Genomic DNA, 23642 nt, shown 5'->3' with positions numbered 1-23642 from the left:
TTCTAGGTACCCAAGAAAAAGAAATAGTTTGATAGAGCTTCCCGATGACTACAGCTGTCTTCTAAATCAAGCTTCTCATTTTAGGTAAGAAAAAGGGTGTGTGTGAGTGAGAGAGAGAAGGGGAGGGAGGGAAGGAAGAAGAAAGGGAGGGAGGGAGGGAACACACAATATCTTTTCCTGAACTTTCATTTGGTGTACCTTGTAACCAGTGAATTTAACTTTGAAAAAGTAACCAATGAGGGGCTAGTGAGATAGTCCAGCTGGTTAGGGTACTTGCCACCAAGGCTGTTGACTCATGTTTGGTCTTTGAGACACACATGAAGGAAAGAATGGTCTCCTAAGTTGTCTTCAGAGCCCCACACATGTGCAAGCATACTTCTGGTGGAGCTTACTTATTTGAGAAGTGGCTGCTATGTTCCCACTGTGCACACTAGAGCACACAGTCCATCGTTCATGGTGTTGCATGACTATTGCAGATTGTGCTACTTACTACCTCTCTAGGAGCCAAACTTTTCACTACTCCAAAAGATCTGTAACCACTAATTCATTTATGCTCCCTGGTTTGGTATTTTCTCCTCCCTGATAATCTGTTTTCTGTTTCTCTGGATTTAACTGTGAGGATATATCTCATAGAAAGGGAATCTATAATTTCTTTCATTCAGTATGTTTTCATGATTTATCCAAGTTGTAGCTGTATTGAGACTCTTGTTTCAATCTTGAAGAAATATCATAGAGATTGTGGTTGAACCGTTATAGCATGTTTTAAACATTGCACACTTCCAAAGCCATATTACCCCAACATCGTAAACTTACTTGGCTAACCCATTACAGCAGCAGCTGTTAATTGTTTACATCAGATGAAGGCTGAATCTATGACTGAATCTCAGCATAAATATGAGCCTTCGAGCAAATTTCTACAAGACTATATATTTAGTAGTGGATTTTCTTGCTATGGTTTTTGTTTGTGGTGCTGGAGCTTAAGCCAAAGGCCTTACACATGCTAAACATACACTCTGTCATTAAGCTGGATCCAAGATCAATCAAGATTTTTTTCTTAACAATTTTGCGTCTTAATCATTACCTCCTACTATTTATTCTTTGAAATTTTCATGCATCTTACCGGGCAGTGGTGGCACACACCTTTAATCTCAGCACTCAGGAAGCAGAGGCAGGCAGATCTATATGAATTTGAGGCCAGTCGGGTCTACAGAATGAATTTTAGGATATCCAGGGCTATACAGAGAAACCCTGTCTCAGGGGGGCGGGGGGATAGATATGTTCTAAAGAAAAGAAACCTTCCTGCATCTGTACAATGTGTTCTGGTCATATCCACTCTCTTCTACCGTCCTCCTCCAGTTCCCTCCAGGTCTCTGAACACATCTCCCTCTAAACCTGACATCCTCTCATTTTATAGCCAATGGAGTCCTATTAATGCTGTCCACAGGAATATAGATGTGGGGGATAACCAACCTCTTAGTGACTCCGCCCTAGCCTACCAAGAAAAATGACCCCTCACTGCTATAGCCATCAGCTTCCAATAGACTCCATGCTGGATGTGATAGTCTTTTTAGATTTTTTTTTTTTTTTTTTTTTTGGTTTTTCGAAACAGGGTTTCTCTGTGGCTTTGGAGCCTGTCCTGGAACTAGCTCTGTAGACCAGGCTGGTCTCGAACTCACAGAGATCCGCCTGCCTCTGCCTCCCGAGTGCTGGGATTAAAGGCGTGCGCCACCATTGCCCGGCTTCTTTTTAGATTTTTTAAATTTTTTAAATTATGTGTATGAGTCTTTTGCCTGCATGTATATATGTTCACCGTATATGCCTGGTGCCCATGGATACCCAGAAATCGCACTGGATCCCTGGAACTGGGGTCACAGATGGTTGTGAGCCACTATGTGGGTGCTAGAAATTGAACCTGGGTCCTTTCTGCAATAGCAATAAATGCTTTTAACCACTGAGCCAACTTTCCAACCCCATGCTGGAATTTTTAACTGGCTTGGTCTTGTGCAGTAACGGCAGCTACTGAGTTTACATATACAACAGCAATGCCAAGATCAGAAGACAGCATTTCACAGCACTTGTTGGGGAAGGATGTATACATGCCCTATCTGTGACTGGACAATCTCGGTTGCTTATTCTCACCACATTGAACAAAAGAGTCTGTGTATTAGCAGCTGCCCACTGCAATAAGAAACTTCTCTGACCAAGATAAGGAGCAGTACAAGTCTGGCATTGGAGGGTCCCAATCATAGGCAGCTTGTTGGAGAAGGCCGCTTGTTTGTCCCAGCTGCCCAGCTAGCTTAGACCCAAAATAATCACACAGAAACTGTATTAATTAAAACACTGCTTGACTAGCCCATTAGCTCTAGCTTCTTATTGACTAACTCTTACATATTAATTTAACCTATTTCTAGTAATCTGTATATCACCATGAGGTCGTGGCCTACCAGAAAAATTTCAGCACGTTTATCTCCGCTGGCGGCTCCTTGGTGTCCCTCTCTCTACTTTCTTTCTCCCAGCATTTAGTCTAGTTTTCCCTGCCTACCTAAGTTCTGCCCTAGCAACAGGCCAAGGCTGTTTCTTTATTCATTAATGGTATCCAAACATACAGAGGGAAATTCCAGATTACAAGCTTAAGCAGGGGACACTTGGGCCCATCACTTGTTGTTTATGTGTGTGTGTTTATGCCACATGTATGCAAATGTCCATGGAGGCCAGAAGAGGGCCTCAGATCCTCTGGAGTTGTAATTACAGGCAATTGGGAGGTAGGTTAAGATGAATTCAGGTTCTCTGGAGCCAGCTCCCCAGCTCCTTAAGTCCCCTTCAAGTAATATAAATGAGCAGTCATCTAATTAAATGTCCTTGTTCTTTGAGTAGCTTTCTTTGCTGAGTAGAATGGTGGAAACATGCTTTACTGCTAAGTAGATTATGATCTGTGTCATGTTTTTCCAACACACTGAATGTGTCCTCCCTTTTGAGGTGTCCACGGTCTGCAGATGATGAGCGAAAGCATCCTGCCCTCTGTCTTTTCTGTGGAGCCATCCTGTGTTCTCAGAACATTTGTTGCCAAGAAATAGTGAATGGGGAAGAGGTTGGAGCTTGCATTTTTCATGCACTTCATTGTGGCGCTGGAGTCTGCATTTTCCTAAAGTGAGTATAGAGTCATTTGGAAGCCTGTTAAGAATCCTAGTTGAAAATGTATATCCAGTCAGTATGCCAGTAGAATAAGTAGTCCTTAAAAAAAATAGGATGCTGTTTACATTTCTTTCATTGTCTAATGTTTAAAAAAAATCTTAAATTGTATAGATTTTGCAGTACTGTGTAATAGTCAGATGTAATGGAAAAGCTTGAAGTCTTAAAATTTACACTTATAAAATATGTATAGATTATTAACTTTAAGCTCTCTTTATCTACCTACCTACCTACCTATCTAGATTTTCCAAGACAGAGTTTCTCTAATTACCTCTAGCTATTCTGGAACTTGCTTTGTAGACCAGGCTGGCCTTGAACTCTTGTAGATCTGCCTGCCTCGTTCTCCTGAGTGCAGACATGAACCATGAAATCCAGTCATTTATTTTTGAGACAGATTCTTGATCTATAGACAAGGTTGGCCTTGAACTCACAGAGATCCTACCTCCCGAGTGCCTCCTGGCACAAGATTGTCTTTTGAATTTTTTCTATTTTTTTCTTTGAACAAGGATTCAGAGTAGGACAATAGTGGTAAATGTCTGTGAAAGAATATAGATTGCCTGAGAGAAGTGCAATTCAGAGTTGATTTCTGTGCTTTTTCTTTCCGTTCTCTGGGTAAAATTCAATTTTTATTTATATAAACCCAAAATCTTACTAACTGTAACATATATTATTACTGCTTAAAGACAACCTTTGAAACAAGAGAAAAGAATGGCTAGAAGCCAAACTCAAACACCTGCTTGCTTCTATAGTGCCATAAGTCTACCTATCCCATCTATGTATTTACCTATCCCAACTTGTTAATTTTATTTATTTATTTTTTCTAAAATATTTATTTATTATGTATACAATATTTTTTCTGTGTGTATGCCTGAAGGCCAGAAGAGGGCACCAGACCTCATTACAGATGGTTGTGAGCCACCATGTGGTTGCTGGGAATTGAACTCAGGACCTTTGGAAGAGCGGGCAATGCTCTTAACCGCTGAGCCATCTCTCCAGCCCCCCAACTTGTTAATTTTATAATTTATCTTTGTAATATTCCCAAATACCCTCAAAGTACTATTGGAGACTGCCTGAACCAGAAAATTTTGTAACACTTGCCTGGTTGATAGTACTAGACTGGAGAATGCTCTGTCCTTCTGCATAGGTGGGAAGTTAGAAAAAGGCAGAAATGGCTTCAGCCACAGTTCTCCGGGCTCCTGTGGCTCACTTAGGACAGCCTCCTTTTTCTGAATATCCAGACAGAATTACTGTTTCCCATTTCTCTAGATCCATGGATCCTTTCCTGTTGCATCAAGAAAAACAGCAGTGTTTTTTTTCCTTTACTCAGACAAAACACAGTTTAGTGTCAGGTGGTGCTCGCCTCTAATCCCAGCACACAGGAGGCAGAGGCAGGGGCATCTCTGAGTTCAAGCTGCAGAGTGAGTTCCAGAGCAGCCAAGGTGACAGAGAAACCTTGTCTCAAAAAACAAACCCCACAGTTTATTGTATTCATTCATGACTATATTTATTACCTTCTTATTGGATATTTAATGGATATTGGCCATGTCTTTTCTTTAGCTTGCCTTTGATTCAGTCTGTCATCTGCACATATGTCTCTAACAGGGTTTCCTTCCTTTCTCTTGTCCTTCAGAATCAGAGAATGCAGAGTGGTCCTTGTGGAAGGGAAAGCCAGAGGCTGTGCTTATCCAGCCCCTTACTTGGATGAATATGGAGAAACAGACCCTGGGCTAAAGTAAGATTTTCTTTAATGGAAGATTTTAATTAGTTGTCTTACATTTTATTCACTTTCTTAGATGTGTACAGTAATAGTGCTTTAAACATAAAAGCCTGGAACTGGAGTTGCTGGGGTTGTGAGTTCCATCTGGGTGCTGGGAACTGACTAGGTCCTCTGACTGGCCCTGTTGTTTGAGACAGGCCCACTGATTATAGTGGCAGGAACTTTCCTGTCTTCGCCTCCTCAGCACTGGATTATGGTTATACATTATCACACTTAGCTTTTGATGTGGGTGCTGGGCCTTGAACTCAGGTCTTCATGTTTGTACAGCAAGCACTTTACTGATTGAGCTAACTCCCAAAACTTTTTATTATTATTTTAAAATATCATTCAAAATGAATAGATTCACTGCATGGTGCTTGGGATCTGTTGGATCATATAGAGATTTGTTTTTATTGAAACAGCATTCGACCTGTCTTTAAGTTTAAGGGAGAAGATACTGAGTAGTAAAAGTAGTTAACACTGGTCAGGATGGAAGTCACCTTTAATGCCAGTCCACAGGAGGCAAGGGCAGGTGGGTTTCTGTGTATTTAAGGTTAGGTGGACCTGAACAGTGAGTTCCAGTCCAGCCAGGGCTACAAAGTGAGAGCCTATCTCAAAAGCAAAGCCAACAGCAGCAACACCAAAGTAGTTAATAATCAAGGGTAATGTCGAGTTGTTCTAGAAAAGTAGAAAAATAGGGAATTTTTAAATTAATGATAAACGGTATAAAACTTGACACGTACACTTGGTATTCCAGGGGCCAAGATGCCTGCTCCCTCCATCACAGCACTCAGCAGACCTCAGGCTTTTAGATTAGTAGGTACAGTGTTGCAAACTGTGTCATGCTAGAATAGAACTGTAGTTACTTAAATATTTGTTAAGGCAGGTATAATGACGCACACCTGGGTATAGTCCCAGCTACTTGGGAATGTAAAGCTGAAAGGTTGTTGGAGTAAAATAGTTCCAACCCAGCCTGGACACCGTAACAAGACTCCTCTTCCCCAAGTGAAAAAATAAGCAAAGGAGAAATTGTTCGCTAAGCATTAGTAAGATGAATCATAGGGATGGTTATAAAACAAAATAGTTCTGAGCAGCTTTTTTAAATTAAGGGCTTCTTGTACCTAATCTCCTATGCAAAACCATAAATTGAAACTGGGTAAATTTTGAGGACAGAGAGAAGGCTATTAGAATCACCAGACAAGACTAGAGCTATTTCAATTTAGACACCTTCAAAGACACTAAGTAAATTGTTTTAATGAGGTCTCATTGTGTTCATCATATACGTGACCTAATTTCTAAATAGTCAAGGACTAATTTTCTGCTCCCTTAACTAAGTGATGTGCCCAGTTCTTAGAGTCAGAAATATTTTGGGCGTATATACTGACTTAAGACTATAGAGATATCACGGTTATTTGATTCAAGCTTTGACTTTTTTTTCTTCCCTGAAGGAGGGGAAACCCACTTCACTTATCTCGGGAGCGATATCGGAAGCTGCATCTGGTCTGGCAACAGCACTGCATTATTGAAGAGATTGCTCGGAGCCAGGAGACTAATCAGATGCTATTTGGATTCAACTGGCAGTTACTCTGAGCTCCAACTCTGCCTCAAGACAATCATGAGTGACATCAATAATAAAGACTGATTTAAAATTCCAGAGAACTTTCTGTGGACGGGAAAGTATTGGAGGGTCTTTTGATCCATGTCCAGATTCACATACATTAATAAAATATTCCTTAATGGGATATTGCTTTCAGTTAGTAAACATAAACTTCAAGGGAAAAACAGGACATAGATTAAAAACAGACATAGTTTTGTGTTCTAGAACACTAAAGAAATGCTTGTTCACCCAAGTGTCTATTTCTGCAAATATTTCCAGAAAACTCATTCCCTTTCATAACTGTCCTATTTCATTTCTTATCATCCACCTGGTAAATGAAACCACATCAAGCATTTGTGGACGTTTTCACATCTGGTTGACTTCTCTGCACTTTCGTACTTGGCATTTTCCTGAGCGTGATTCAGCTTGCATTAGATCTCTACAAGATGCTGGTCACCTGTGCTGGTCTAAAGAGGAACTGCAGAACTATGCAGTATCTTTCAACTGAAAAAAGGTTTTAAAAATGTAAACAATTTTCTTATTTAAGGAAATATCCTTACTGTACCACCCACGGCTTGAGCCAGCAGCAGATCTAAGTCTCTCTGTGAACTGTGAGTGGTGCGAGTCTGGAAAGCGTCCTTCCAGGTAGACCTCGAGAAGAGTCAGGATGATGTGCTCACTGTGCATTCCGTATACAGAAGCCTCTTGTCCTCACCTGGCTCTAGACAGCTCGGTGGAGTCACAGGTGGTCCGTTCCGCTTTCCAAAAGCAGGTTTCTGCAGCGAGATCATGAGCGCTCACTTGAGTGGCCCCATCCTATTTGACTCTCAGAAAACTTTTGGTGTTCTGAAGCAAACTCTCTGTAGAATAAGAATCAGAAATGCCCTGTGAAGGGTCATTTAAGCTGAAATTTGAGCAGCCATATTTAAGCCAGTTCTGTGGCCTTCTATGGCTTCTAAGAAACAGATCTTAGATTTGATGCCTGTCTATGTGAAACCTTTTCATAAACTATGGTTTATGACTGATAAAAATAGCCAAAAAAAAAGGCCTTGTAATCATCAGGCCTGTGTCCTATTATAACCTGCTATAGTTGAGCCATCTCGCTTAAAACTGATACTGCTCTCGAGTCTGTGCATAACTTCTTGGTTCTTGGTTTTAACCTTTTATATCAAGAAGTTGTGAATTAACTGCAGAGAGAAGAGCAGCTGATAACTTGTTTTAGCTTCTGTGATATTGGATAATGTTAGCAGTTGCAAGGTGTATTTGAAGATATATTTTCTTTTGCCCTTGGCTGCTGCTGCCATGTATGTGTGCAAGTGTATTTCTGCCACCTCTGTCAAGTGAAGGCAAGAAAATGAAAAGGAAATTTTGCTGAGTGATGAGTGATAACGCATTTGGGGCTAGATTTATTGCCCATTTTATGGAAAAGTGTGTTTGCAGTAAGAAATTCATATAAGCAGGCACCAGAATCACAATCATGATTTCCTACTTAGATAATTACTAGTCAGATGAAATCAGGAACTAGATACAACTATAATGTACAGTTCACAGCAATTTATGGGAGACGAAGATCAGAAAATTCAGTATTTTGCTTGTGTGATTTGCCAATATGATTAAGTGATTTGAACATTACCCTTTGTTTTTTATATAACTTTTTGAAGGGGTTGTTTAGTTCTGAAATCTGGACCAGAGCAGGCAGCAGAAGATGCTCATTTCTGCCTTTGTTTTCTGGCCCCCATTTGGCAAGGATAAAGACTTTATTTTTAGCCTTCTTAGATTCAATTTGTAAACCGCGGAGCTAAGCTATCAAGCTGCAGGAGAACTAGCAGGCACTGGCCAGCTGACCTTTACTGCCAAAGAACCTAATTTATTACTGAGTTCTGCACTGGAGGTGAACATACGCCACAGTGCTGCCCAGCCCAAGGGATTTCTAATGATAATATCATGACAAATGATTTAAGCCTGCTTATCAAGTTTACGTAAGCAACCAAGTCACTTTATTTAGTGTAATATATGAAAGAATTGGTTCAGTAGGATGGATGCGACTCTGAGTTTCTAATATTGGTGAGGGGCTGGCAAGCATTTTAATGATACAGTAAAGAAAAACATATATCTGTATAATTAATTTATTATGTTAGTGTATGGGCTGTGAGTTCACCTTTTAGTGGTCATTTGTCATTTCATAACAACTATGCATTTTGGTTCACTGTGATGATGATCTCTATTTAGTGACTGCAACATGTTTATACCACTGATTCAAATTCCATTCATGATGAAGTTAAACAAATGATGCATATATTGATATCTTTTATTGCAAAAATGTAAATTAAAAACTTGTATAATGTTCCTGTGCTTTTTGAAATAAAATACCTTATATGTGTATATTTAAAAAAGGGACTTCTCATGTTTGGGGATTTGGGTTTGAAGTATAAAAATCTTACCTAGAAAGGAGCTCTAGTTAAAAGTATGTCAACTCAGCATGTTTGCTTGTTTGTTTGTTTTAGACAGAGTCACTGTGTCTCAAGCTGGGCTCAAACTTATGATGTAGCCTTGAACTCCTGATCCTCTTGCCTCCACCTCCCAAGTACTGGAATTATATAGGCATATGCCACCATATCCAGGTTAAATTTTTTTCAAGGCACAGATTTTTAGGGTTAATGGGGCTTCAAACTTTTTGACTGTATATTTCATCATTACCACATACGGATTTATACATGATTTTGCTTTGCTTTTTTTGAGACAGTTTCTCTATAGAGCCCTTCCTGCCTCTGCTTCCCTAGTGCTACCCCTGCCTGGCCACAATAATAATTTTCATGTAGTATTCCTTGCATATGTTAAGCACATTTTCTAGCATAGCACAGAAAACAGAAGTCATCAGTTTACCCCATTATAATCACACTCTCCAAGGCATAAAACAGATTCTCAAAGCTGCAAGAGAAAAGAAACAAGCAGGAGAGTGTCTCGGTTTACACCAAGCTTCTCAGCAGAAATCTTGCAAACAAAGAGAAAGTGGCATAAGATGTACCCTGTATTGACAGAAAAAACAATCAATCAAGAATACGATACCAGCCGGGCTGCGGTGGCGCACGCCTTTAATCCCAGCACTCGGGAGGCAGAGGCAGGCGGATCTCTGTGAGTTCGAGGCCAGCCTGGTCTACAAGAGCTAGTTCCAGGACAGGCACCAAAACCACAGAGAAACCCTGTCTCGAAAAACCAAAAAAAAAAAAAAAAGAATACGATACCTAGTAAAACTATCCTTCAGGACTGAAAAAGACATTTTCCAAATAAGAACTAAGAGAATATATCTCTACTAGAGCTGTCCTACAATAAATGCTGAAGGGCACTCATGGGACGAGAGTACGGCTCAGGTACACATCTTGCCTAGTATGTGCAAACCCTAGATTTGGCTGATTCCTAGCATCAAAAAAGGAAAAAAACTATTAACTCACAGGCAAGAGTGACTGTACAGATAAATACAGAATGTTCTAATTATGTGAAACATAAGATTTAAAAAAAACCCTACAAGCGGAGGATAGTGGTTTGTGCCTGGCAGCCCCAGCTACTCAGGAGTCAGAGGCAGGAGGATTACTTGACCCTAGAGGTTTGGGGACCAGCCATATTTCTGAAAAGAATAACATTAAGTATTAAGAAATAATGTCTTACTTTTCTATTGCTGATAAAATATACTGACAAAAACAACTTTAGGAATAGTTTATTTTGGCTCACAGTTAAGGACAGCAAAAGTTTAAATAGTTGGTCATATTGTATCTTCAGGAAGGATGGAGCTACCAATTCTTGTGCTCAGCTTTGTCATTTTTATACAGGCTTGTATCTCAACCTTAGGCAACAGTGCCATCCACAGTAGGCAAGTCTACCTGTTTCACTAAGCTAATCAAGCCCAGAGGCTCATCTCCCAGGTGATTCTAGATCTCATCAAGCTGACAACCTCACAAACAAGCAATATGGAAAGATGGAACACGAAACATTCCAAGTTCAGAGTGAGGAGGAATGGCACGCAAGTGTAGGGTTAACTGTTTCAGTGTTTTCCTCTCAGGTTATGCTGCTGTCATTAGGAGCATCGTGTTCTAATCAAACTGAAGGCTTTTTGTTAAACCTCATAGTGTTAACTGGAATCTTAAAACAGTAAAAGAAATCGCAATTTCATAGTAACCGCAAAACAAATATCTAAAGTAGGCAACCAGGAAATAGTAAGGAATCAAAACTGGAGTAAATCATTTAGCCGAAAGGAAGTCTAAGATAGGGAGAAAGAAATGAACTCAAAACTAGAAGGTAAGTTTCGTAATTGCTGTAGTAAGATCTTACCTTCTTATAGCTAACTTGAATGAAATGAATTCTACAATTGTAAGACACACAGTGATTAAATTAAATGGAAAAAAAAAACTATGCCCAAGTTATGTTGCCTACAAGAAACCTCTAAGGGGACCAGGGCGATGGTTGGGTCAGTAAAGGCACTTGCCACCAAGCCTGACAATCTGAGTTCCATTCCCAACCCACATGGCAGTGGGGGAGAAGGTAGGAAAGACCAATTACTAGATGCTGACTTAGGGATTTACTTAAAGCACTTCTCATACTGCCCGTTTGCCAAGCATGACTTCACTTGCTACCTGAAACAGAATGACCTGGAGAAAGAGCTGAAGCCGTGGGTCGTTGCCCTTAACCTGCTGACTGCCGCATACATTTCTGTGAAATCTTGCTCGCTTGCCCACCCCACCTTGTGGTTTTAGAATATAAAATGAGAATGCAAACCCGACCCAGGGTCGAAGCCTTTCAAGAGCCATCCTGGCTTTGGTCCACTGGTGACATCTCATCTCTTGATGTTGGAATGTTTATTCCAGAAGGATTCCTACAACAGTAGAAGGAGAGAACTGACTACGCCCGCTGTCCTCTGACCTACACACACACACACAAAATAGTCCCCAAAGCAAGATATGCAAGCACAGCGAGCACGGTGAGAAGAAATGGACTAAGATGCCCCACGCAAATGGAATCCCCGCCACAAAAAAAATTCAGAGTAGTCATATGAGATGAAGTACGCTCTAAATCAAAAGCTACAAAAGCAGAGAGAGAGGGGGTGGGGGGGGAGAAAATGGCCTGCTACTCACAGTAGGCTGGGAAAGAAAGTCATTTGAGCCAATGAATTTGAGCACAGCCTGGGCAACATGTGACCCTGCTTTGAGTGGGAAAGGGACCATACTGAGCCAACTCTGCTGCAGGAGGGATTAGCAATTGTAAATACATACACAGTGTTAGAATACCCAGATATACGAAGCAAGCATTCATATACCTAGAGGAAATGGACAGTAATTACAAGGGTCTCAGGAAGGGGGTTGAGGCAGGGTTTATGGGTTGTAGCTCTGGCTTGGAACTCGCTGGACCACACACCCATCTCGATTTTTTTTTTTTTTTTTGATTTTTCAAGACAGGGTTTCTCCGTAGCTTTTTGGTTCCTGTCCTGGAACTAGCTCTTGTAGACCAGGCATCTCGATTTTTAAGAGGAAATATAATAGCTCACACAATAGAATGTAACTCCCTTGCAATGCAGTCCTGGAAACAGGAAGTCAAATTCTGCTCCCATGCTTTTTTTTTTTTTGGTTTTTCGAAACAGAGTTTCTCTGTAGCTTTTGGAGCCTGTCCTGGCACTAGCTCTTGTAGACCAGGCTGGCCTCGAACTCACAGAGATCCGCCTGCCTCTGCCTCCCGAGTGCTGGGATTAAAGGCATGCGCCACCACCGCCCGGCTCTGCTCCCATGCTTTTACCAGTGCTAAAGTAAATTTACCAGGAGCCGGGAGAGATGGCACACACCTTTAATCTTAGAGGTAGAGACCAGCGGACCTCTGTGAGTTCAATACCAGCCTGGTCTATATAGAGAGTTCCAGGACAAAATAAATGGTAAACAAACAAATGAAAAGAGGTGTGTTCTTTCCTCTCTCTTCTGAGATCTTGACACTGGGATTTTTTGTTGGTTTGGTTTGTTTTTTTGTTTGAAATTTTTGTTGTTTTTGTTTTGTTGGTTTTTGGAGACAGGATTTCTCTGTGTAGTTTTGGAACGAGTCCTAAAACTTGCTCTGCAGACCAGGCTAGCCTCAAACTCAGAACTCAGATCCTTCTGCCTCTGCCTCCCAACTGCTGGGATAAAAGGCACGCACCACCACTGCCTGATATTTGTTTGCTATTCAATACAGGGTTTCTCTGTGTAGCCCTGGTTGTCCTGGAACTTGCTCTGTAGACCAGGCTGAACTCAAACTCAGAGATCCACCTGCCTCTGCCTCCCTAATGCTGGAGTTAAAGGTGTGCACCACCTGGCTTGACACTTTATTTTTAAACAGTTAACCCTGATCATGTTTCTGGGTAGGCCTTCAAGAAATCAATAAAGCAATATATATCCATTAAAAAAAAAAAAACCAGGTTGGAAAGATGACTCAGCGGGTAAGAGCATTTGATTTTCAGCACCTACATCAGGACTTCTGCATTGATATGCATACAACTACATGTGCACACACAAATGCACATGCATGTATGCGCACCCCCCACGTTACACATAAATTAAAAGTAAAATGTTTTTTAAGACAAAGATAGCCGGGCGATGGTGGCGCACGCCTTTAATCCCAGCACTCGGGTGGCAGAGGCAGGCGGATCTCTGTGAGTTCGAGACCAGCCTGATCTACAGAGCTAGTTCCAGGACAGGCTCCAAAGCCACAGAGAAACCCTGTCTCGAAAAACCAAAAAAAAAAAAAAAAAAAAAGACAAAGATAGAAGTCCTTAGAGCATGTGCTTGTAAGTTGATATGAAGGATAAGAACATGTGTATTTAACTTTTTTTCATTAATCAATTTGCAGTGCTGGGGATCAAACCCAGGGCTTTAAGTGTACCAGGCAAGTGCTCAAGTGTTGCGCTATAGCCCAACTCCACTCCAAGCATTAAGTTCTGCAAAACTAGGTTTATTTGTTGTTGTTGTTTGAGTTGGGTTTTTTTTTTTTAAGGCTGTAATCACTACTCTCGGACCAACTGGTTTTTTTTGTTTGTTTTTTGTTTTGTTTTGTTGTTTTGGTTTAACAATTGAGTGTTTAAATATTAAAAGGGAGTAGGAAGTATGAAGGATTACACATAATAGTAGATATGTGTACAAAACTCAAATTTAAAATAGAACAATAGAAAATATGGGATCCACATTTTATATTCATTTAATTCTTCATATGATGTTATACAGCAACCTTGATGTAAGTATATTACAGTAAAATTTCTGGAAATTTTATCTGTCATTTACAAATATTTTTATCATGTAGAATATACTATGCCCATGGGCTGGAGAGATGGCTCAGAGGTTAAAAGCACTGACTGCTTGCTCTTCTGAGGTCCTGAGTTCAATTCCCAGCAATCACATGGTGGCTCACAACCATCTGTAATGAGATCTGGCACCCTTTTCTGGCGTGCAGGCAGACATGTAGATAAAACACTGTATACATAATAAATAAATAAATCTTTTTTTTTTTTTTGATTTTTCGAGACAGGGTTTCTCCGTAGTTTTTGGGTCCTGTCCTGGAACTAGCTCTTGTAGACCAGGCTGGCCTTGAACTCACAGAGATCCGCCTGCCTCTGCCTCCCAAGTGCTGGGATTAAAGGCCTGCGCCACCACTGCCCAGCTTAAATAAATAAATCTTAAAATAAAGAATATACTATACCCAAATAACACTAATAGAAAATATGTTACAATAATATTTATAAGGCCAGATGGTGGCCGGCCTGGTCTACAAGAACTTGTCCAGGACAGAATCCAAAGCTACAGAGAAACCCTGTCTTGAAAAAAATATTATCAAGATGATTAATCATCCTATCTCAAAAAGTTGTTTTAAAAACAAATTTAAAAACTAAAAACCTCTAACTAGGAGGAAATTGAGTGCTGCTCGCAATGGTAGACTCTGATCTCTGTGGGATGCTATTAGTGCTGCCAGCCAGACAGTCGCGTCTAAAGGTCACCGCAGTGTTCACCATGTGGAGTGAAGAGCTAACTCCAAACCACCCGAGAAGGCACAGAACCTCTTCTTGACCCCTGAGAGGCACCCATCGTCAGCACCACCTCACCATTCTCATTTTAAAACTGGGAGTACACAGCCTGGCACAGTGGGCACGAGCCACTTCCCAGCACCTGGAAATGGACGTAAGCACGATGGGGATGTTTGAGGTTAACCTGTGGTAGTGGTGGGACTTTGTCTCAAAAAAAAAAAAAACCCAAAACAAAACCCTGAGCAGTCACTTCCCAGTACCCACATAAACAACAAAACCAAGCAAATGTAGAATCATTATTGTAAAAAGACTTAACTGCTGCCCTGAGGCTACAGCTCAGTGAGAAAGTACTTGCCTGTGTAGCTCTAGGTTCAATACCTAGGACTTAACCAGAAAAAAGAAAAAGCTTTAATGATATCATTAATCTGAGTTTCACAGAAGTTAAGGAAAAATGGCAACCAGATTAAGAAATAACTTGAGGGGCTGGCTGGAGAGACAGCTCAGAGGTTAAGAGCACTGACTGCTCTTCCAAAGGTTCTGAGTTCAGTTCCCAGCACCCACATGATGGGCTCACAACCATCTGTAATGAGATCTGGTGCCACTCTTCTGACATGCAGGAATATATAAAGGCAGAACATAATAGAAATAAATAAATAAATGTTAAAAAAAAGAGAAATAACTTGAATCAGAATAGTCTTTCCTTCCTTTCCTTTTGCAGTACTTGGGATCACAGCCAGGGCCCAGAGGCATGTGAGTTAAACGGTCCATCATTGAGCACACCCTAGAATTACTTCATGAATGTACACTCTCTTTTAGCTTTACTGTTTTTTTTTGGTTTTTTTTTTAAATATTTATTTATTTATTATGTACACAATATTCTGTCTGCATGTATGCCTGCAGGCCAGAAGAGGGCATCAGATCTCATTACAGATGGTTGTGGGCCACCATGTGGTTGCCAGGAATTGAACTCAGGACCTCTGGAAGAGCATGCAGTGCTCTTAACCACTGAGCCATCTCTCCAGCCCTAGCTTTACTGTTTTTGTCGTCCCAATACTCCCTTATAGTATAGTTGATTTTAATCGCTGTCAAACACGAGTTAATATTCATATATTTGAATCCCCCAAATTATGGTTACCTTGCCTAGCTGTCCAACATTTTCTTCTCGTCTTGTTTTCTTTGGATTTTTAAAGTTTGAAATAAACTTACCACCACTAAGCGATTAAGTTCCAAAAATTCACAGAAAAGAAACCAGAGCACCAGTATTTCGGGTGGTTCATAGAATTGATGTGAAAGCTATTCTGTTAAGAGCAATGCAGCAGAGGCTCTCAGATGATCCCAGGCATCTGGCACCCTGTATTGTTCAGCGACTCCTGTTCTAGAGTCTAAGCTACAAACCTCCAAAGGAGCAGTTACTACACTGTTCTGTGGGATTTGCAGATTTGCTAAGTACATTGCAAAACTCTGAACTAAGTTTTGTATTTCCAGTACCTAGCAAAGTAGTCCGCCCTATGAAAAAAATTGTTTACAGAGATCTTATGGGCTGAGTAATGTTTAAATAGAAACTAGTTTGATGAAGAATTTCAAGGCAGAGACTGGTGGTTTGCCGAAGCGTTTGTCTGCGCCACCATCGCGTTTCATGTTTCAAAGCACTGTGTACTCAGTTTGAGAAACAGCTTGACAGTTGTAATGAGATACAATTAAAGCATAATTATTAGTGTGTAATTCTGAGGCCCGAGAGGTTTTGTTTTTGCTCTTCTTTGACCCCAGAGAATGGACTCAAAACATTGCACATGATCAACCTGTTCTCTACCAGAGCGTTTCATTCTTAGCTCCTGGAGATTGCGTTTTTGCTTTTCTGGTGCTGTCTTAGTTACTTCTCTTGCCTGTTGACAACCACCTGACGAAAACAGCTTAAGGAAGGGTTTGTTTGGTTCATAGTTCAAAGGTCCAGTCCATCGTGGAGGGGCAGGCTTGGAGCTGAGGTGTCTGGTCAGCCTGCGCCGGTAGTCAGGGAAGCAGAGACAGACAAAATGCTGTTGAATTGCTTTCTTACCTTGATTTTCTGCACTCACGGTCATTGCTTGCACTCGGATCAGGGTAGGGGTGCCTTGCCCTTCCCATGGACCGAGGCCATGTTTGTATCGGCGGTACACATTCGCTTAAGGCTTCGATCGGGCTTCCTCTGCTCCCTACAGTGCTGCCTGAATTCAGGGTGGGTTTCCCCACCTCAACTAACCTAGATAATCCCTCAGAGACGAGGCAAAGAATTTCTCTCAGGTGATTCTAGACCCTGTCAAGTTGACAAGTGATATCAACCATCATTGCACAGGGGACTGAATTCAATACATTCCTCACCTCTATCCCAGCAGAATTTTTTAAAGAAATGGGAGGAAAGAATGAATGGCAAGCATCTTGGTCTTCACCCTGATTCATACTGTGGCGTTGGGGCTGGGAATGTGGTTCTGGAGTAGTGTGCCCTGGGGGGCACAACAAACAAACAAAACATTGTGATGTTGTCCTGGTAACCATATGCTATAAAAGGGCCATGTAGGTCATTTCCTGTTGAGATCAGGGGGAGGTTACAAAATGGTACCAAATGTGGTAGACTGGCACACACATGGGAGAACAGGGAAAGAAAAGATTATTCAATGTGTTATTTCTTACTAGAACAAAATTTAAAAAAAAAATTGTAAGGAGCATTATGTCTTATATGGAGACTTCCCAGTTTAAAACGGAATTTTACTATCCTAGAATAGTATGTAAGATTCTTTATAAATCCAAGTTTCATTCCTTTGCATAACCCAAGACTTGAGCCAGTCATCTTTATTTTCCCAAATATTACTTTATTAGTTATCTGTCACCACACACTCAATCAGTGTTTAAGGCAATAGTAAACATTTATTTTTGATGTTGGGGTTTTATTATATCACATTGGTTTTGTGGGGCTGAGTTTGGGGAGTGGCTCTCAGCTGATTCTGGCTTGCTTATTTTATAAGTTGGTTGTCAAGATGCTAGCTGGAAGCTGTAATTCCAGCATGCCCAAGGCTGAGGCAGGAAGATCAGAAGTTTGAGGTTATCCTGGGTACACAGGGGCTACATTCTATCTTAAAAACAAAACAATGAAGATCCCACACCTGGTGGTGGTGACCACGCCTTTAATCCCAGCACTTGGGAGGCAGAGGCAGGCGGATCTCTGTGACTTTGAGACCAGCCTGGTCTACAAGAGTTAGTTCCAGGACAGGCTCCAAAGCCACAGAAAAACCCTGTTTTGAAAAACAAAACAACAACAACAATAATAATAAATAAAATAAAAACTTACCTCATTAATGCTGGGCAGTGGTGGCGCATGCCTTTGATCCCAGCACTTGGGAGGCAGAGGCAGGCGGATCTCTGTGAGTTCAAAACCAGCCTGGTCTACAAGAGCTAGTTCCAGGACAGGCTCCAAAACTACAGAAAAACCCTGTCTCAAGCCCCCCCCGCCAAAGAAGATCCCACAGTGAAACCCATTTTTAAATTAACCTTTTTTTTTTTTAAATTCTACCTGGTGTGATGGCACATTTATAATAAATAATGGAAAAAAACACTTTTCTGCTTTCATCAAAAACAAAACAATTTGGCAACTTTTTTATGTTGAACAGAGTAAGATGACTTCATCATCAGTTGTCTTTGAATGTACATTTTGTTCTGCCTTTTGTCCAAGAATCTGAAAATGATAGGCAGGAAGCTGTCTCCTGTCCATAAAAGAACATAAAGAAACTGGTATTTCCTCAACAGGAAGAATATTCCCGTCCCTTAAGAAAACAATTAAAAACGAAGAGTTAAAATTCATCCTTTCTGTCCCATGGCAAACACGCGGCAGTCATTGGAACTGTGAAGGAGAAAGAACATTGGACATGCGATATTTAAACAGACCCGAGGTTTGGTTTTGACACTAGCGTGATCTTGGTAAAGTTAACTCAGTTTTTAATGTCTATATAATGGTCAGTAAAGATGGGAGGGAGACTTACTCTTAGTTTTTTGTTTTGTTTTTCACCAAAGAGTTTGGCACCCATTCAACACGAAATATAAATGTCTCCCACACAGCCTTAATGCTCCACCCTTCCAAGTTAGCCACTCATGCAAACTCCAGCTTAGGGTCCCAGATTGGTCCACACGAAGGTTGTTCATTGTCTTTATCAAAACAGCAATGCAATCTTTTTCCGTAGGTTGCGAGGGGGCACTCCCTTCTCCAGGCTGACATCTCTGTAACGCCTTCTTTTGCTCCTCACACCTTTGGGTTTCCTGGCCCTGGCCAGGAGCTTAGGTTAAGATTCTGGGGACAGCGCCCATTCCTCAGATCCTGACGGCTTTAGGTCTGAGCAGGCGAGTAGACCTTAAGCCACCATCCGGCCTTGCGATTCTCGTCGCGACTGCCTCAGTGACAAAGTATTTTTTCTTCCAAAGGGCTCAACTCTGTGGCCACAAGCACGCTGAACTAGAATACCTACTCAAGTCTGCTCTCAGAAGCTCTGCGCCCTACATCTCTCTACTCAGGGCAGGCCGGCCGTTGCGGCGGACACTGGAACTACAAGTCCCAGAATCCCCGCGCACACACGCACGCGCACTGTCATTGTGATGCTTCTTTCCCGGTAACTCGCCCTCTCAGGCAAACCTGAAGATAGCGGCAATTCTCCGGTGGGGGGCGGAGACGCTCTCGGCCCAATTCTCCGCCCCCTCCCTGATAGGCAATGGGACTAGCCAACCGACGCCACGGGCTGGGAACGTGCTCTCCAATCAGCACCCGCGGCGGAAAGGTGGGCGGTGCGCGCTGGCAGGGCAGGTGGGCTAGGCTGTGCGGCTTGCGGGGGGAGAGTAACGTCGGGCCGGGTCAGCGGGCGCTGCAGTAGTCGCCGCAGCGGCTATGGGAGCGGTGGGGACGAGGCGGCGGCGGCGGCGGCAGGAGGAGGTGCAGGGGCTGGCACGAGAGCAGCGGCCCGGGGAGGCTCGCAGCAACACCCGCAGCCGCCGCCGCCGCCTTTAGACGCGGACGGCACCGGAGGGGACCGCCGGCCGTCTAAGCCGCGCTCGGGTCCCGCCGCAGTGGGCGGCGGGGGATGGGCAGGCGGCGGCGGGCCAGCCTGCTGAGCGGTGACTTCTGCCGGTGCGAGCCCTGAGCTGGACCCCAGTCCTCCGCCGGAGATCCTGCGTCCGCCGCGGCCCAGGTAGGACACACCCCCGAGCCCCGGGGCGTCTCCAAGTAGCCGCTCTGCGCCCGCCGGACCCCTAGCCCAGCCCTACCGAGGCTTGGAGGAGAGGCTCCCCGAGACCCTTGGGTCTCTGCCCATACCCTGGGCTGGTGCCAGACCCAAATTGGTCCTCATCCCCGAGACCGCTCTGGTTCTGCCCCATTTCCCCGGAGGCTTTGGGTGCCTTCCCTGAACTTGGAGGGTCACGAAGCTGCTTCATCTGTTCTGTGGATGACCCATATATCACTTGTACTCATGACTCTTCTGGTTACCAGGAACGAACAGAGAGGATGCTTTAAAATTATGAGCGTTTCGTTTTACCTTTATTTTTTCCTCGCTGTAATGGAAGAGGGACGGAGCTACGGAGTCTTTCTCTGGGGTAATAAGGAAGGCCAGGACTTTGTAGTACTGAAGTAATGACTGGAGGGATTGGCTTTGACAAAGATGATGCTGTTGATACGCTGGGATGCCGAAAGAGGGACAAAAGAGCCTACGTATACGTACTGTCGAGTCAGAGAAGTAAATAATCATGGGGGTGCTAGGATACTTGATCTTCCAGTGAAGTTCATTTTGTTTCCGTTGTGGCGCTGCCTTCGAGGTAAAAATGACATTGAGTTGTACTTTGCTTTAGATTAAAGTTGATAGGCTTCTCTGCTCAGGCTTTGGAAGCTGTCCTTTGACCATTAAAGAAGAGAATTTTATCTTAACCTATGTATGATGGGAAATGGTTATTTAGTAGAATTGAATTGCGTGAGAGAGTATATTATGAATGGGCATATGTTTGTACTCAGACTCTCAAATACAAGGAGGATTCCGGCTGTGTTTTGTTAACAGTGTTTGGTTTTGAGCCATTAACAGTTGCCTTGACATTAAACATGTACTTGAGGATAGACTGCAAAGAGGTATCTATTTTCTTTTAACTAAGTGGACTAGAATAACATTCATTAAGGGATTAACAAAATGAGGATTTTAAAAGTATTGAGTGGGTTGAATACTTTGTGTCTTGCCTCTTTAAAAAAGCTGTGATAGTGACAGATATAACAATATGACGTCTTGGAGAATCTATCCCGATTTGGATTGTGGTCTATTAAAAATTAAAACATAATGAAAAAAATCTTTAGTACAGAAGTTAGTATTTCCTGTATGATGAATTTTTAGGAAGACACCAAAAGGGATGGTTGAAGCATGATTGCAGAGGAAATTTCTCTAATAGTTTAACTTTATAATGGAATGATAGAAACTGACTTCTCTCTTTCAGTTTTGGACACATAGAAGACATTGAGGCTCATACATAACTTTATTAATTTTGTAATTTGGAATTGAAACAGATTGATCATGAGTAGGGAGCTAGCTTAGAGAACATGTATATTCATATATATATATATATCATTGAGTGAATTCTGTATTGTTTATGACTTTAGATTTTTATTGTTAAGTAGTGGCTATTTTAATACCTCAGGAAAGCTGAGCAAATTGAGCTCAATTATGTAGGACTTTATATATCTTTAAATGTCATGCTAGGAGTGAAAGTTGTATAATTTAGACAATTTTAGGGAGCAGTTTATACATAAGGCTGCATTAAAATGTGACAGTCATGGGTTGTTTAAACATTTTTAAGTATACTTATTTTTGTGTGTATTTTGCCTAAATGTGTGTGCTGTGATAAACTATTGGTTTTTCAAAGTATGTAGGTGTTGCACTGCTGAGTTAGTTCTGATCATGGAGTTTTAAGTTTCATTTAGGTGCTGAGCAGGACCTTCTTTGTGAACTACACAGCTTTATCAAGAATACATATGGATGACATTGCTTTGTTGTCCAGAGGCAGACTTACTCTGTAATTCAGGCTGCTCTTGAAGTCCCAGTAATCCTTCTTCCTCAGCCTCCCAGGTGCTAGAATTACAGGTGTCAACCACCATTTTTATGCCATACTAGGGTTCAAATCCAGGGCTTCATGTATTCTAGGCAAGCACCCCACCAACTGAGCTACATCCCCAATTTTTTATTTTATTTTGAAAGAGGGTTTTCCTAGATTGCTCAGGCTGGCCTGGGTCTTATGATCTGCCTGTGTTTGTCAACAGAATAACTAGGTTTGCAAGCATGTACAACCACGTCCAGTTCATTAGTCTGTTAAAAAAATTAAATTTTGTGTGTATGTTTGTTTTGTCTGCATGTATATAGTTTACCGACTGTCTACGTGTCTGGTGCCCATGGAAATCAGAAGAAGGTGCTAGATCCCTTGGAACTTGAGTTACTAATAGTGTGAGCTGCCATGTGGGTGACGGGAACTGAACCTGGGTCCTTTGAAAGAGCAGACAGTGCTGTAACTACTGACCCATCTAGAGCCCTCATTTACCACCTTACACTTCCTTTTATTTTACTTTCTCCCATTTCAAAACACTTGCTTTAAAAGATAAGGTTGCATTGTTTCCCTTATCTAATCATATGATCATCTCAATACTCTATTTTTGTTAATCTTTGCAGCTTTCTGCTTGTGTTTTATGTTATGGAGTACGTTTATAAATTTTCTTTTTTCTTGGTCCACTAAGATTTTAGCTTATATAATATCTAAAAATGGTTTTATTAACATTTTTCAATGACTAGTAAGGCAGAGATGAAGGAAGAAAAGTAAGAAAAAGAAAAGCCGAAGAGAAAAGTGTGATACATACTGATAATGATGTTTGATTCAAAAATCACCTGGATGCAGAATTACATGGTAAACTGGATTAGGACTTCCTTTCTTTTGAACTTCCATGACATTTAATAAACTCAACATATTTAGGGCTGTTGAAGTGGAGAAATGGCTCAGTGTTTAAGAGCACTTGGTGAAGACCTAAAGTTTAGTTCTCAGCACCCACATGGCGGCTCACTACCATTCATAACTGCAGTTCCAGGGGATCCAGTGCTGCCTTCTGACCTCCAAGGACACTAGACTCATAAATGCTGGCAAACCAATCATACATGTAATAAATTATTCAAAACAATCTCTTGGAATCTTTGAATGGTAAGTTATTGTAACAGCTGTATATGCTCTTTCAGTACTTACTAAGCATTTCCCATGTTAAACTGTCATGGGTTAAAGATTCAGTAGCAGGGGGCTGGAGAGATGGCTCAGAGGTTAAGAGCATTGCCTGCTCTTCCAAAGGTCCTGAGTTCAATTCCCAGCAACCACATGGTGGCTCACAACCATCTGTAATGAGGTCTGGTGCCCTCTTCTGGCCTGCAGGCATATACACAGACAGAATATTGTATACATAATAAATAAATAAATATTTAAAAAAAAAAAAAAAAAAAAAAAAGATTCAGTAGCAGCTCTGGGTGGTGGTTCTTGTACACCTTTAACCCCAGCACTTAGGAGGCAGAGACAGTTGGATCTAAGGCCAGCCTGGTCTACAGAGCTAGTTCTAAGACAGCCCAGGCTACACAAAGAAACCATGTCTTTAAAAATAAAATCAGCAGTAGACAAAAGAGAAATATCTCTTCACTTTTAAGTTTACCATATAGTAGAAGCAGAAACCTGTAGAAACAGATACTTATGCAAGTTTCAAGTATTATGAAGAGAACGTATAAACATGAGCAGGTAGTTTCAAGAGAAGTTGCTGTTTTATTAACCCTAACTAATTCTGTGTTCTCTATTAGCTTCAGAGGTCAGTGGAAATATTTCACTCTAATTAAATAATTAAAAATAAATATTCTAAATGAAAAAAGTAATAAAAGTTAATGTGCATATTACCCTGTGTGTTATACAGACATTGTGTATCTGCAATAAACAGGAGAAAAATAAAGAAGTAAACATTTTGTTTCACAGTTTTGAGGTTTTTATCCACTGTGGCACGGAGGGCATGGTGGAACAGG

At 41.6% G+C, this 23642-nt stretch overlaps 2 protein-coding genes across 2 annotated transcripts in view; both read left to right on the top strand.

Annotated features, from left to right (window-relative positions):
- Positions 1 to 8935, top strand: part of Ubr1 (ubiquitin protein ligase E3 component n-recognin 1) — a 129305-nt gene extending 120370 nt beyond the window's left edge. Inside the window, exons 44-47 of the mRNA XM_041678812.1 lie at positions 7 to 84; positions 2977 to 3147; positions 4820 to 4921; positions 6394 to 8935. Coding sequence (XP_041534746.1) covers positions 7 to 84; positions 2977 to 3147; positions 4820 to 4921; positions 6394 to 6535 — 493 coding nt within the window. The 3' untranslated portion in view covers positions 6536 to 8935. The remainder of the gene's footprint in view (positions 1 to 6; positions 85 to 2976; positions 3148 to 4819; positions 4922 to 6393) is intronic.
- A 10458-nt stretch (positions 8936 to 19393) lies between these two features.
- Positions 19394 to 23642, top strand: part of Ttbk2 (tau tubulin kinase 2) — a 125403-nt gene continuing 121154 nt past the window's right edge. Inside the window, exon 1 of the mRNA XM_041678783.1 lies at positions 19394 to 19766. The gene's annotated coding sequence lies outside the window, so the exon portion shown is untranslated. The remainder of the gene's footprint in view (positions 19767 to 23642) is intronic.

This window comes from Microtus oregoni, unplaced genomic scaffold (genome assembly GCF_018167655.1).
Source record: "Microtus oregoni isolate MIOR12 unplaced genomic scaffold, Mior012 000031F_ref0000149, whole genome shotgun sequence".
In the NCBI taxonomy this organism is placed as follows: domain Eukaryota; kingdom Metazoa; phylum Chordata; class Mammalia; order Rodentia; family Cricetidae; genus Microtus; species Microtus oregoni.
This window is presented reverse-complemented; position numbering and strand designations above follow the sequence as displayed.